The sequence below is a fragment of the Chrysemys picta genome, chromosome 25 (genome assembly GCF_011386835.1).
Source record: "Chrysemys picta bellii isolate R12L10 chromosome 25, ASM1138683v2, whole genome shotgun sequence".
In the NCBI taxonomy this organism is placed as follows: Eukaryota; Metazoa; Chordata; order Testudines; family Emydidae; genus Chrysemys; species Chrysemys picta.
In genome coordinates this window covers 3,033,072-3,047,341 of record NC_088815.1, presented here as the reverse complement: position 1 = coordinate 3,047,341, position 14,270 = coordinate 3,033,072, and the positions used below count along the sequence as shown (strand labels likewise).

Here is a 14,270-nt window from a genome sequence, read left to right as displayed (position 1 = left end):
GACCTTAATAACCTCTAAGGAAGGAGATTCCACCACCTCCCTAGGGAACCCATTCCAGTGCTTCACCACCCTCCTAGTGAAATAGTGTTTCCTAATATCCAACCTAGACTTTCCCCACTGCAACTTGAGACCATTGCACCTTGTTTTGTCATCTGCCACCACTGAGAACAGCCGAGCTCCATCCTCTGGAACCCCCTTTCAGGTAGTTGAAGGCTGCTATCAAATCCCCCCTCACTCTTCTCTTCTGCAGACTAAATAAGCCCAGTTCCCTCAGCCTCTCCTCGTAAATCATGTGCCCCAGCCCCCTGGTCATTTTCATTGACCTCCCCTGGACTCTCTCCAATTTGTCTACATCCTTTCTGTAATGGGAGGACCAAAAGTGGACACAATACTCCAGATGTGGCCTCACCACTTCCCTCAATCTGCTGGCAGTGCTCCTATTAATACAGCCCAATATGCCATTGGCCCTCTTGTCAACAAGTGCACACTGCTGACTCATATCCAGCTTCTCGTCCACTGTAATCCCCAGGTCCTTTTCTGCAGAACTGCTGCTTAGCCAGTGTGTCTGCAGCCTGTAGCGGTGCATGGGATTCTTCCTTCCTAAGTGCAGGACTCTGCGTTCTCTCCTATGAGCCAAGCTCCCTGGAGGACTACATCTCCCATAATGCAGTGTAGATTACCCTCAGCCCAAGCTGTGTGGTGCATCATGGGAAATGTAGTCTGGGAAGGGAGTCTGGTTCATAGGGAGAATGGGACTCCTGAGCTCCCATGAGGCAAAGTACCAAAGGTCCATGCAGTTTAATGTTGAAATGACTGGAAAGAAGCATTTTGAGTCATTTCAACGAAACGAACAGTCAGCATGGATTCACCAAGGGCAAGTCATGCCTGATTAACCTAATTGCCTTGTATGACAAGATAACTGGCTCTGTGGATGAGGGGAAAGCAGTGGATGTGTTATTCCTTGACTTTAGCAAAGCTTTTGATATGGTCTCCCATAGTATTCTTGCCAGCAAGTTAAAGAAGTATGGGCTGGATGAATGGACTGTAAGGTGGATAGAAAGCTGGCTAGATCATTGGGCTCAATTGTTAGTGATCAATTGCTCCTGTCTAGTTGGCAGCTGGTATCAAGCAGAGTGCCCCAAGGGTCAGTCCTGGGGCCAGTTTTGTTCAATATCTTAATTAATGATCTGGAGGATGGTGTGGATTGCACCCTCAGCAAGTTTGCAGATGACACTAAACTGGGAGGAGTGGTAGATACGCTGGAGGGTAGGGATCGGATACAGAGGGACCTAGACAAATTAGAGGATTGGGCCAAAAGAAATCTGATGAGGTTCAACAAGGACAAGTGCAGAGTCCTGCACTTAGGACCGAAGAATCCTATGCACTGCTACAGACTAGGGACCGAATGGCTAGGCAGCAGTTCTGCAGAAAAGGACCTAGGGGTTACAGTGGACGAGAAGCTGGATATGAGTCAACAGTGTGCCCTTGTTGCCAAGAAGGCTAAAGGCATTTTGGGCTGTATAAATAGGGGCATTGCCAGCAGATCGAGGGATGTGATCATTCCCCTCTATTCAACATTGGTGAGGCCTCATCTGGAATACTGTGTCCAGTTTTGGGCCCCACACTACAAGGAGGATGTGGAAAAATTGGAAAGAGTCCAGTGGAGGGCAACAAAAATGATTAGGGGGCTGGAGCAGATGACTTATGAGGAGAGGCTGAGGGAACTGGGATTGTTTAGTCTGCAGAAGAGAAGAATGAGGGGGATTTGATAGCTGCTTTCAACTACCTGAAAGGGAGTTCCAAAGAGGATAGATCTAGACTGTTCTCAGTGGTACCAGATAACAGAACAAGAAGTAATGGTCTCAAGTTGCAGTGGGGGAGGTTTAGGTTGGATATTAGGAAAAACTTTTTCACTAGGAGGGTAGTGAAGCACTGGAATGGGTTACCTAGGAAGGTGGTGGAATCTCCTTCCTCAGGGTAGGTCTACACTTACCCGGTAGTTCGGCGGCAAGCAAATCGAACTTCTGGGTTCGACTTATCGCGTCTTGTCTGGACGAGATAAGTCGAACCCGGAAGTGCTCGCCGTCGACTGCGGTACTCCAGCTCGGCGAGAGGAGTACGCAAAGTCGACGGGGGACCCTGCCTGCTGCGTCTGGACCGAGGTAAGTTCAAACTAAGGTACTTCGAACTTCAGCTACGTTATTCACGTAGCTGAAGTTGAGTACCTTAGTTCGAATTGGGGGGTTAGTGTAGACCAGGCCTTAGAGGTTTTTAAGATCAGGTTTGACAAAGCCCTGGCTGGGATGATTTAGTTGGGGGTTGGTCCTGGTTTGAGCAGGGGGTTGGACTAGATGACCTCCTGAGGTCCCTTCCAACCCTGATATTCTATGAAAGGTTTCAACATTTCCAAATAGAAATTTCTCAGACTTTCCATTTTATGAAAAAGTTCTACATTTCCACTTTTCATCCCAATTTGTGTGAAAAGAAACGTTGCCATACAGGAATTTCCTGCCGGGTGGAAATGCCGGGTTTTGCTCAGCTCTACCAACAGCCCCCAGAGAGATACGGCTGCAGCCAGGGCCAGCCTTACATAGGGGCGAACTGGGAGAAAGCCCAGGGCACCGTTATAAACGGGGTGCCCCTCCCCCTGCTGCTCTGCTGGGGCCTGCAGTCCTGCGGCTCTGCCCCCTGCCTTGGAGCCGCCCCTGGCCAGCTGCTCCTGGGAGCTTCCTGCCTGCTGTATGGGGGGGGGGGGGGTGCTGATGTCACGGTGTCCCCTGCCCTCCCCCCCACCCAAGTACCCCATCTCCGCAGAGCAGGGTGTGTGTGCGTGAGGACAGGGCTCACCAAGAGAGGGACTGAGCAGCTGGCGGCGGCTGCCGTGTCTGAAGGAGCTTTCCTTAAGAGAGCTGCACTCAGCAGTCTGAAAGGGCCAGAGCGTGGTCTCTCACACTCATCCCCCAACGCATACTTATATTGTTGGTACTTCCTGCAATGCGTATATGTTCTCTGTAATTTTATTCTTTCGAAGTGCTGTTATTTTAGTTTTTTGACTGGTCTGTGCATTTCGTAATTTTATTTCTCTCTCATGCTTACATTGAATTCTTTGAGTAGTGAGTTCTAAAATGCCTAACCTGTCCTGGCTGGAGTAATTATGATTATTACCGTTATTATCATATTGTGCTTTGTCATTCATTATTTAAAGTGGTACAATCAAATAACAGTATCCTTCTAGAACAGTGGTTCCCAAACTGGAGTTCGTGAACCCCTGGGGGTTCGCGAAATGTTACAGGGGGTTCTTGGGAAAAAATTCCCTAATGGTGGACAGAGCTGTCCATAGGAACTCTGGGCAGCATGTGGCCAGCAGCTTGGAGCCTCTGGACTTCCAAGAGCTAAGCAGATCAAAGCAAGCATATCTATCACACTGAGGAGATTTACACTTCAAGACTCCTTATAAGAAATGGAAAGGGAGGTGGATATTTTTTGCTGTTTTTAAAATGAAACAGGCAGCTAGTATTGTTTTTAAAATTATTATGAAGAACAAGTTTAAGCTTTGTTGCAACATGTGGTGTTGGCCTGGACTGCTCAAGATCTGAATGCTTGTGTAAGAGGAACTCTTTGAGTTGGCTTCTTAAATACCTTCATACTGTTTCACATCTGATACTCCTTGATGAAACATAGGAGCCTTGTCTTATATTATATAGGCTTATTCAAAGTGATACAAGCTATGAAAGTGAGTTCTTGGAAGAGTGTTGCCATTTTAATAATGTAATAAAAATACTGTAATGATAAATAATTAATAATAAATAGTGTGTAATAAGCATATCATAAAAACAAATTTTATATTTCCAAGATCACTGCTTTTATAATTTATACTCAGGTAAAGGAGAAAATCCCTGGAAATATTCATTTTTAGGAGGGGGTTTGCGAGACTTGACATTTTAGTGAAAGGGGTTCACAGGTTGTTAAAGTTTGGGAACCACTGTTCTAGAATGTAACTTTAGCTTGTACTCACCGTAGCAGTGCCAGTTTAAAAAACATTAGCTAAACGCATAACTTTAGACACTGGGCAGATGAAAGTCGCTTATTTTCAAATTGTATTTTTAGTTATATCTGTAAAATAACTTAAAATTTGCATGAAAATAACTGCAGTTCCAACTCTGATACCAGTAGTAATGATGGAGTCAAAATGTTAGTGAGTCACATACATGACTGTGATCGGTAAACATAAATGCCAAAATAATTAGAAAAATAAATTCCCTTTCTTAATAAAAGAGCAAAAAACCCTTATCACATATGTTCAAATTATGTTTTTAGTGAAAAACAATTGACTAAAGTAGATAATGGCAGTAACACAGATTTTAAGCCGATTTTATTTATTTTGATGTCTCTCTAATAAAGATAGTGTACAAAGTATCAAACGTGTAAAACTCCAGAACTGATGCCTCAAGGTTTGGGATTGGGAATATCTTGCTGTATTATCTCCTGATTGTTCTAAATTTACATAGAAACTTTAAACGTGGCTTTAATTGGTGTTTGTATATTTTTTTCTTTCTTTATATAACAATTAGATACAGCGCTCCTGTCAGCTAATTCCTACGTTATTATCTGCAAAACCCCTGGAGTTTTCAGGTACCTAAGCAGTCCCTGGACTCACGGTTAAAGTTTCCTCCCCCCAAATCTGAAATGGTGCCCTGGATGAGCCAGAGGTCGTGGGCGCTGGCAAGATGCAGCCCCCATGTGACCGCGAAGCCACATGTCGAGCATGAGGCACCACAAGGGTGTCAATACACCGTATGCCAGGCCCCCCTTCTGCGCTGCTGCTGCTGGCGCTGCCTTCGGAGCTGGGTGCCCGGCCAGTATCAGGCCACCCTGCCAGTGCTTAGGTCTAGCCTCTGGCATCTCTTTCAATACAAATTAAACACTAGGGGAGGCAGTGGGGCCCAGAGGTGATGGGGGGAGGGGAGGGAAGGGAAAGCCCAGGGAGCCTGTGGGGACTAGGAGTGATGGGGGGAGGGGAGGGAAGGGAAAGCCCAGGGAGCCTGTGGGGGCTAGGAGTGATGGGGGGAGGGGAGGGAAGGGAAAGCCCAGGGAGCCTGTGGGGACTAGGAGTGATGGGGAAATGCCAAAATACAAGTTCCCCAGGGTGCCATTTTTCCTAAGGCCGGCCCTGGCTGCAGCCTTGGAGGTGCAGACGACTGTGATTAGGCTGCAGCCCCTGCCATTTGCATTCATGGCAGAGGTTGGTCACCCCTTTCCATCTCTTTTTGTGGGAGGGCAGGGGGTGCCCCATCTTTACATTCAGAGTTGGGCACTGGGAGAACACATCATCCTGGTACCCCTTAGGTAGGAGCTGCCCACGTCTTTACCTGGGAGATTCTGGTTCAGGTGTATGGGCTGTGCCATCTTCTCCTAGGGGATCACAAAACCATAGACCAGCGGACTGCGAATCTGAAAAGACATTACGAGCCGGAGTGAATTCCTTCCTGGTAGGTAGGTTGTGACTCTCAGCAGCACAGACTAGAAGGAAGCCCGTCTATGCAACCCCAACTGCCCTCCCGCCTTCACACCCCAATTCCACTTCATACGCCAAAACATCACAAAGAAACCCCAATCACAGGGGAACAACCTCCCGCCGCATCACACCACCACACGGCGAAACCTGCCTCCCTCAGAGAGCTCTGTGCCCAGATAGCCTCCGCGGTCCTCCTCCCGCAGACACGGCCTCATGGAACGCTCAGCGCAGCAGGAGCCTGCGTTTCCCACACAGATTAGACGGGGACCCTCTGTCTCCCTTTCCCCAACTCCATTCTGCAGCATTTGTGTTGGCTCCTGCCCTGGAAGCCTTTAGCCACCCCCACCCCATCTGGGCAGCCTGCCTCACAGCACAGCATAGGAGGATTAGGGGAAATTGCAGCTAGACTCTGCAATGCATTCTGGGGCACAGAGGGAAGGGGGAGACCTGAAGTGAAACTTGGAAAAGAAAATATAACCTGAAAGGTAAGGGAGGAGAAGACCCTGCTCAGGCAGCAATTGCATCAGAGAAAGGGCAAAATCTGTACCATGCCCCAGCTTCTGTTCAGCACTTGTCAGCTGGAGACACTGGACTGAGGCTCAGGAGACCTGGGTTCTGGTCCTGGCTCTGCTGCTAGGTGACCTTAGGTACAAGTCACCTTTCTGTGCCTCAATTTCCTTATTTGTAAGATGGGGAGAATGACACTGACCTTCTCTGCAGATCTACTGAGGAAAAGCACCATATAAGAGGTAGGGATGGTTATTAAAATGCTTTACAATGAAGATCACCTTCCCCAAGATCCCTAATGCAAAAATCTCTGTGTGGAGAAAACCATCCTGGAGACATGGTGGAGGCTTGAGCAAGAGCCGAGCTATTTGCTGAAGATTGGGAATGTGGAGGAATTTGAGACACAGAGAGGAAATGACTCACCCAGGGCACTCAGTGGTTAGGGGCAGATCTGGGAACAGCTCTATGGGGCGCCCACCCCTTGAATACTGTGTCCAGTTCTGGTCACCTCATTCCAAAAAGGATAAAGTGGAACTGGAAATGGTCCAGAGATGGGCAACAAAGATGATCAAGCGTATGAAATGGCTTCCATATGAGGAGAGTCTAAAAAGACTGTTCAGGTTAGAAAAAGAGATGATTAAGGGAGGATACGCTAGAGGTCTATAAAATCATGATGTGGAAAAAGTGAACAGAATTATTTACCATTTCCCACAATACAAAAACAACAGGTGTCACCCGATGAAATTCATAGGCAGCAGGTTTAATACAAACAGGAGGAAATACTTTTTCACACAATGCACAATTAATCTGTGGAACTCATTGCCAGGGGATGGCCAAAGGTATAACTGGGTTCAAAAAAGAACTAGATAAGTTCATAAAGGATAGGTCCATCAATGGCTATTAGCCCAGATGGCAAGGGATGCATGCTCTGGGTGTCCCAAAATCTCTGACTGCCAGAAGCTAGGAGGGGAAGACAAGGGTGGATCTCTCCATAGTTGCCCTGTTCTGTGCACTCCCCTGGAAGTTCTAGCACTGGTCCTTGCCGGAGAGAGGAAACTGGGTTAGATGGACCATTGGTCTGATGCAGCATGGCTGGTCTTATGAACACGGGTCTCCCAAGTCCCAGACCAGGACCCTGGCCACTAGACCCTGCGGACATAGTTAAGGTAACAATGGAGGTGGAGGGGTTTCTATCTGAGCAGGGCCTGGGGCTGTCTGGGACATGACGCACACACTGAAATGAGCTCTTCTGGAGGAGCCACTCTCAGCTTCTCAGTTCCCGCTGCAGTCTGGCTCCCAGGGCACCAGTGAGATTTTTAGAATCAAACTGTCTGCAAGACCTGGGGTTGTAAGTGCATTTCTGGAATGTTTTCTAAGCTGTTTCTGGAATGTTTGAAAGGCTTTTTGGCCTGTCTCCCACCTCAGAGGGAGGTTCACTCTCCACTGCTGACACCCCCACCCCTAGCAGGGGCTGGGGCCTTACGAGCATTTCACGCAGCATGTGGACAGAGACATTCAGTCCCAGGACACCATAGCCAATCCCCTCCCTGCTGCTTAGGGAAGAACTTCAGGGAGGGTGTGCTCATACCCCAGTTCTCCCCTGCCAGCCCAGGCCTCTCCAGCAGCCCTCCCCACCAGGATGGCAGCGGGGCTCAAAGGATCTCACTGGCATTGAGGGGCAGTTTGGACAAGGTGTTTTGGAGGTTCGGAGTGGGGCTGGCCTAGGCACGAGCTTTGTGCAGTGGGACTTTGCCCTGCTTTAAGGCCTTGTGTAGCAGGCTGCATCTCTCGGTTTCAGCTGGGTTCGTCTGTACTGCAGGGGGACTGGTTGCTACGGGGTTCCTGGTTACAGAATGGGCTGTAGTTTTTTATACCACTCTGGCTACTATATGGGCATCGTCGCGATCAAAGCGAGGGACACCAAAAGAGACAGCTTTTCCTTCCCAAGGAACAGGCCAGGGTCTATTCCATTCTCTCTGCTTTGGGGAGGACACAATGTTGGTCTGGTATCAGAGGGGTAGCCGTGTTAGTCTGGATCTGTAAAAAGCAAGAGAGAGTCCTGTGGCACCTGTAAGAGTCCTGTGGCACCATAACCTTATGCTCTAATACATCTGTTAGTCTTAAAGGTGCCACAGGACTCAATGTTGGTCTGGCTTCAGCAGCACACTTATTGTAATGCTGCAAAGTCTCTGAAATGCATAGTGAAGTATGAAGACGCTGGTGCAGATCCTGGGCTGTCTCCAGCTGGATTGCGGTTGCTTTGCACCCCCAGCACAGCATAAATCAGACTTCCTATTAGGGATGCAAAAGGTTAACCGGTTATCTGGTAAGCATTAGGCTTACGATTAACCCCCCTGGCTGGCTGCACCTGGCCAGCCGGTGGGACCCCAGCCCCAGTCGTGGCGGGCGGGCCGGAGCGGCCCCAGCCCTCCCGGGCAAGCTGGCGCAGTCCCAGCCATGCCGCACCCAGCCCCAGCCACACCGGGCCGGCAAGACCCTAGCTCCTGCCTCCCCATGCCAGCCCGCCGCTGGAGCGACATCAGTTAACAGTTAACCAGTTAAATGATATAATTTTAATCATTTAACCGGTTAACTTTTTAAACCAATATTTGCATCCCTACTTCCTATTATGTAGCTTGGTTCCTGCACCAATGATCTGGTGTCAGTCCAGAAATCCTGCCAGGCAAATGAAGATCTCCCACTTTTCACTTCTGGCCTATGAGTCTCCCTGCTTCGTTCCCAAGGTTTGCTGGAACTAGGGCATCTCCCATCAGTCGTGGGTTGGGTCTTCATGAGGACAGTTGGCGCTTAACTATGGTTACATGAACAGAGATGGAGGTTCCTGGATGTCTGACATGCTCAGAGCGGGAACCATAAATGGAAGGGTGGCCAGTGGGTCGCTTTGGGTCCGAAGCAGAAGGCAGAGACTGCCCTTCTCCAAGTGTCATGGTAGAGGTCAGTGTGGAGGGCTTTCCGTTCACCTTGTCCATGTCTCACCACACTCAGCAGTTGCTGATTATCTCTGTTGCAAGGGGCTGTTCATGAGCTCTCGATGGAGCTGCTGCTCTGAGTCATGCCTGCTAAAATTAGCTCCTTGTACATGGAGCAATTCCATACTAGGTGCAGAGAGAGAGAGAGAGGGAACGCTGCTCCTGCTTCACTGATAACACAAGAGGTGCCAGAGATGAGGCCCAATCTCAGTCATTGCCAAGGAGAGTGCACAGGAAGGGGGAAGGGACAGTAGCCAGGGATGCAAGAAGCAGCAAATCAGACTTTTGAGGAGCTTAGGCCACAAGAGGGCTTGGAATCCTTCTCACCCTTTGCATGGCCAGATCGTGAAAATGAGGAGGGAGGAGAAGCAGAGGGAGAGGATGAGAGGAGACAAAGATGAGGAAGAGAAAAGCAAATGGGTCACAGAGGGGTGCAGAGCTGAACAATTTTAGTGTTTCCTTTAATCCATGTACGTGGCATGTTGCTATCACAGTGAAGGCTCATTAGAAGATGCCCCAGAGACACCTCAGTCACCCTCCCCAGCTAGCCACAGGACAATCAGGATAACTCGTTCAGGCCAGAGAAGCTAAACTCAGAGCCGGGCGCAGATTCCAAGGGTGTAGCCCAGGGCTTTCTGGAACTTGCGCCTCGCTGCTAAGGAAATTATTATCTGGGACCAAGACAGTTAGATTTGGGAGGCAAACAGGTTGTTTTATACCCAGCCTGAGGGCAGCTAGAAGTCAAATGACCAATGACAAGGCTGCTGCCGCAGGGGAGATTACGGCGTCCAATGGACTCGGCAGGGTCTGAATCTAGTCCCACTTGTCTCCTCCCTGCTGGTCCAGCTGGGATTCTTGTGTTCTAGTGCCCATGTGACCAGATCACCTGACTAGCTCCTAGAGCACCTGCTCCAGCATCCTGCAGTGATAAATGTGGCTCAAGCAATGTCCGAGCATTCTGCAGTTCACCTTTGGAAGCCCAGTGGCTCCTGGCTGCCAGGGCTGGGTGGAGCTGGACTATCCCGGGGAGGAGGAGCAGCAGGCCAGCACTAAGCATGGCATCAGGACATGTTGAGAACCACACTTCTAGCGCCAGAGCAGGAACCGCTGGGTGTGTCGTCAGGCAGTTGCAGGGGGTGCGGTCTAGCTGGTGTGAGCTAAGCTAAGGGAGTGAGAGGCACACAGTCCACTCCCACTCCCGTGCCATCTGTCACCTCAGGCCTGTAATCATTTCCTGGTGACCACACCCTGCCGAGCAGGAGCTTTCCACAGGGGTGATGGCTTTCCAGGAGCAGCGTCCGAGGTGACCTGCAGCAGGAATGGCTCCTTCGGCAGCGCATTCAGGCCGTGCAGATCTGCGAGGACGGGAATTTCTGGTCACATGGGACTGAGCTCTCCTGGGGACAGAGTGTGAGCCGAGCCCCAGCAGGGAGTGTTGGGGCTGCAGTCGCCCAAAGACAGATTTTCTAACCCGACTTTCAGATGCACACGGCGGGCTGGAGTTGAGAGCAAATGGGAATCAGTAACACTGTAGCCACGTATCAGGGGGTAGCCGTGTTAGTCTGTATCCACACAAACAACAAGGAGTCCGGTGGCAAATACATCTGTTCGTCTTTAAGAGGCCACCGGACTCCTTGTTGTTATTGTAGCCGAGGCCTTGGGGGGGGGGGGGGGGGGGAGGAGTGTGAGGAGGGAAGGGGGTAAGAGCGGGAGAGGGAGAGAGATCAGGGCAGTGAAACTGAGCAGAGCTCCAGGAGCGAGTCGGAGAATTCCATGAAATGTGTGTGTGTGGTGGGGGGGGGGGGGGGGAAATCTGTTTTTGAAAGAATTCCAAGAAGTGAGTTAATTAGCTGGGGAGCAGAGAACAGCGCTGAGCCGCTGGAACATCTGTCTGCATCTGCTGGCCGACTGCACCGGCGCTGCGGGAACAATGATGTTTGCTTTTGTGGGAAATTGCTGGAACAAACAACCCTGCAGTTTGGGGAGCGAAAGGGAGGGGAGTTTGTAATTCCCAGAACCAGCGCCAGAGCGGAGCAGCCAGCACCCCAGACCCAACAGCTCATGATAAACTCCAGCTCCAAAAACAACCCTCTTATCAGATGTGATACATCATTGAAAGCCGCTCAGCCAATCACAAGAGATTTACTGCGTCCCACAGGCCGCTGATTAGAACAAACCCATACAAAGTGAATGCAGCAATATCTCCAACACTGGGGTCCTCCTCCTGCCGCACCCAGAGATGAGCAGAGATGAGCACAAGTCACTAGACTTGGCTCCGCCTCTGGATTTTGACTCCCACAAAGGACAGTGGGGCTGGATCCAGAGTTTGGGGTGAAATCTGCAGCTAGATTTGGACTCCCCAAAGTCCAGGGATGCTGAGATCTGGGGTTTGGTTTCAACCCCTTGCTAGGAATGAGATGTAACATAGTGACATGGCAGCATGTCTCTCAGTTTGAGTCTCCTGAATGCACCAGAGCTACTCAGATTCCCCTGAATTTTCCTACACCAAGAGCATGTGGATGTGCTGCTATCCACAGTGCCTGCAGAATTGTTCCAAATAATGGTCACGCTAGACATGTCAGTGACAGGAGAGGCGATGGTGGGGGGAGTCATGCGAGGTCATGTGCACCCCCAGATTTGCTGCTTGTGAGCATGCTCAGTAACATCTGCTGAAGCCGCTGCCCTCACTCCCTTTCCCCCTCACGCCCCACTCTCGGCAGGTACAGGTAATCTTTGGACTGATGCACATACAGGTTTCACTTGGTGGACACACACAGAAATCTGAGATCTCTGCGCTCTGGCACACTCTGTCTCCTGCAGAGATCATGGGGCTGCGGCATGCCAGAGGAGAAGCCGGTGATTACAGCTGGGACACAAGAGACCCAGGTTTAATTCTTAGCTCAGCCACAGACTGTGTGTGTGACCTCAGGCAAGTCACTTCATCTCTTTGTGCCTCCCTCAGCTTCCCTATCTGTGAAATGGGAACAATGATCCATCCCTGCCTGGCCAAATGTGGGGAAGACGAATGACTGTGACGTGCTCAGCGCCTGCAGAGACGTGGGGCATACAAGGGTCCAAAAGGCAGGCTGGGAGCTGCCAGGATAAATGGGGATAAAAATAAGAAACAGAAAAATGAGGTCAAGTATCAGAGGGGTAGCTGTGTTAGTCTGAATCTGTAAAAAGCAACAGAGGGTCCTGTGGCACCTTTAAGACTAACAGACGTATTGGGAGCATAAGCTTTCGTGGGTAAGAACCTCACTTCTTCAGATGCAAAATGAAGAGGACTATTAGGGAAAAATGAGGGTGACTATTAGGGAAAGACTCTGCCAGCCTCCAGGGCAAGGCAGGGGGTGGGAAACTCTCTCCAAGGAGGACTGACAGGGGTCGTGGATGGGCTAAGAGATCTCCAGCATTATCAGAGATGTTTATTCTTTAAACACTGCAGCACATTTACAAGAAAAACCCAGTGTTGGGGAGGGGGAAGGCAGGTTTTGTCTGATAGCTGCAATACTTGCGGCTGGCAGCAGGGGGCACCATACTCCGCTCCTGATCAGAAAGGAAGAAAATCAGAGCCGGGAAGCTGCTGAGAGCAGGATTAGCGTCAGCCTGTGAGAACAGGACATGCCATACCAGACCTTGTGTGTCACACAGCCGTGGCCCAGACGGGGTCAGAGCAGAGTCCAGCTAGGCCAGGATCCTATGGCAGGTAGCAGGTGTTTCAGAGGAAGATGAAAGAACCCCCTAGTGATCCTGCTCATAGGAAACATTGGTTCCTACTCCCTGTCACTTAGTGGTTGGCTTATACCCTGAAGCTGGAAGGTTTATAACCCATCTGCCTAGTGTGACGATGGACGTGCCCATTATCCATAGAAATGTCAGTTCTTGGTTTGAATCCTGCTCTAAGCGCTTGGCCACAGTGATATCTTGTGGCAGTGAGTTCCGCTGGTCATTGGGTGGGGAAAGCATTCCCTTTGATCATTTGCTGATCTTTCAATTTCTTTGAATAGCTACTTTCTCTTGTGTTATATATGGTCATGATGGAGGGGCAGCCAGGCCAAACCCGAGTGGTGCTGCAACCCCGTACACCAGAGCAGGGCTCAGCCACCACTGCAGGATGAGTGCAGGGAAGGCATGCTCTTCAGCCTCCACCACCTGGGCCCTCCTCTTCCCACTGGGCCAGCAACCCACCGTTTGGGGAATACTGCTCTATTAAAGTCACGGACACACAGAAATAGCCCAGTATCCATGACTCTTATCATTGTGACAAACCTGCGGAACAAGTTATAACTATATAACTTCTGCTGCGGCAGCATGTAGAGGACTCAACCAGAAGAGGAAGGCTGGCCCCGTGGTAAGGGCACTAGCCTGAGGCACAGGAGACCCAGGTACAATTCGCTGCTCTCGGCAAGTTGCTTAGCCCCAGCTCCTCAAAGGTATTTTGGCTCCTAACTGCCACTGATTCCAATGGGAGTTAGGAGCCTTCCATACCCTTGAGGGTCTGTGCCTTGGCCTCTCTGCCACTCGGTCACCTCTCTGTAAAATGAGGACTGTGACAGACGTGGCAATTTCCTGCACTCTGCTGGAGAAACCTCACCGAAGTAAGTTTCAGTGTCTTCCAAGGTCATTGTATTGATAGTGCAAATGTTGATGTGTTATTGTGGGACTGTCAGTAGCCCCTTTAAGGGGGAGCCAAGACAACATAACCCCTGGGAAGTGCCGTGAGCGTCAAAGGATTCTTAAAAAGAACAGGAGTACTTGTGGCACCTTAGAGACTAACAAATATATTTGAGCATAAGCTTTCGTGGGCTACAGCCCACTTCTTCGGATGCATATAGAGTGGAACATATATTGAGGAGATATATATACACACATACAGAGAGCATGAACAGGTGGGAGTATGCATCCGAAGAAGTGGGCTGTAGCCCACGAAAGCTTATGCTCTAATAAATGTGTTAGTCTCTAAGGTGCCACAAGTACTCCTGTTCTTTTTGCGGATACAGACTAACACGGCTGCTACTCTGAAACCTGTCATTATGCAAGGCACTGCATTTAGCCGTATGGAGTGGAAATCCATCAACTTCATGAAAAAACTCGTACAGATACAGACAGACATCATCTTCCTTTCCAAATGCAAACAGATGGACATCATACCAAAAGGACTAAAGGTAAAAAATCCATTACAATCTACATATCACACAGACTATGCTGAGAGACTGTCACACACTCTCAAAGAAACTGTGAAACCACCTGATCAGCAT

The 14,270-nt window shown here is 49.7% G+C and overlaps 1 protein-coding gene across 9 annotated transcripts in view; it reads right to left on the bottom strand.

The window, feature by feature from the left end:
* KANK3 (KN motif and ankyrin repeat domains 3) overlaps positions 1-14,270 on the bottom strand; it is a 48,788-nt gene that overhangs the window by 15,135 nt on the left and 19,383 nt on the right. For 8 of the 9 annotated variants that reach the window (XR_010594903.1, XR_010594904.1, XM_042841392.2 and 5 more), the window contains exon 2: positions 5,370-5,451. Coding sequence is in view for 7 of the 9 variants with exons in the window: in XM_042841392.2 (XP_042697326.1) it covers positions 5,370-5,406 (37 nt within the window). In the remaining 2 variants the exon portion in view is untranslated. Of the gene's footprint in view, positions 1-5,369; positions 5,452-10,226; positions 10,252-14,270 lie in introns of those variants that run through there. The other variant, XM_065578281.1, reaches the window with a different exon arrangement.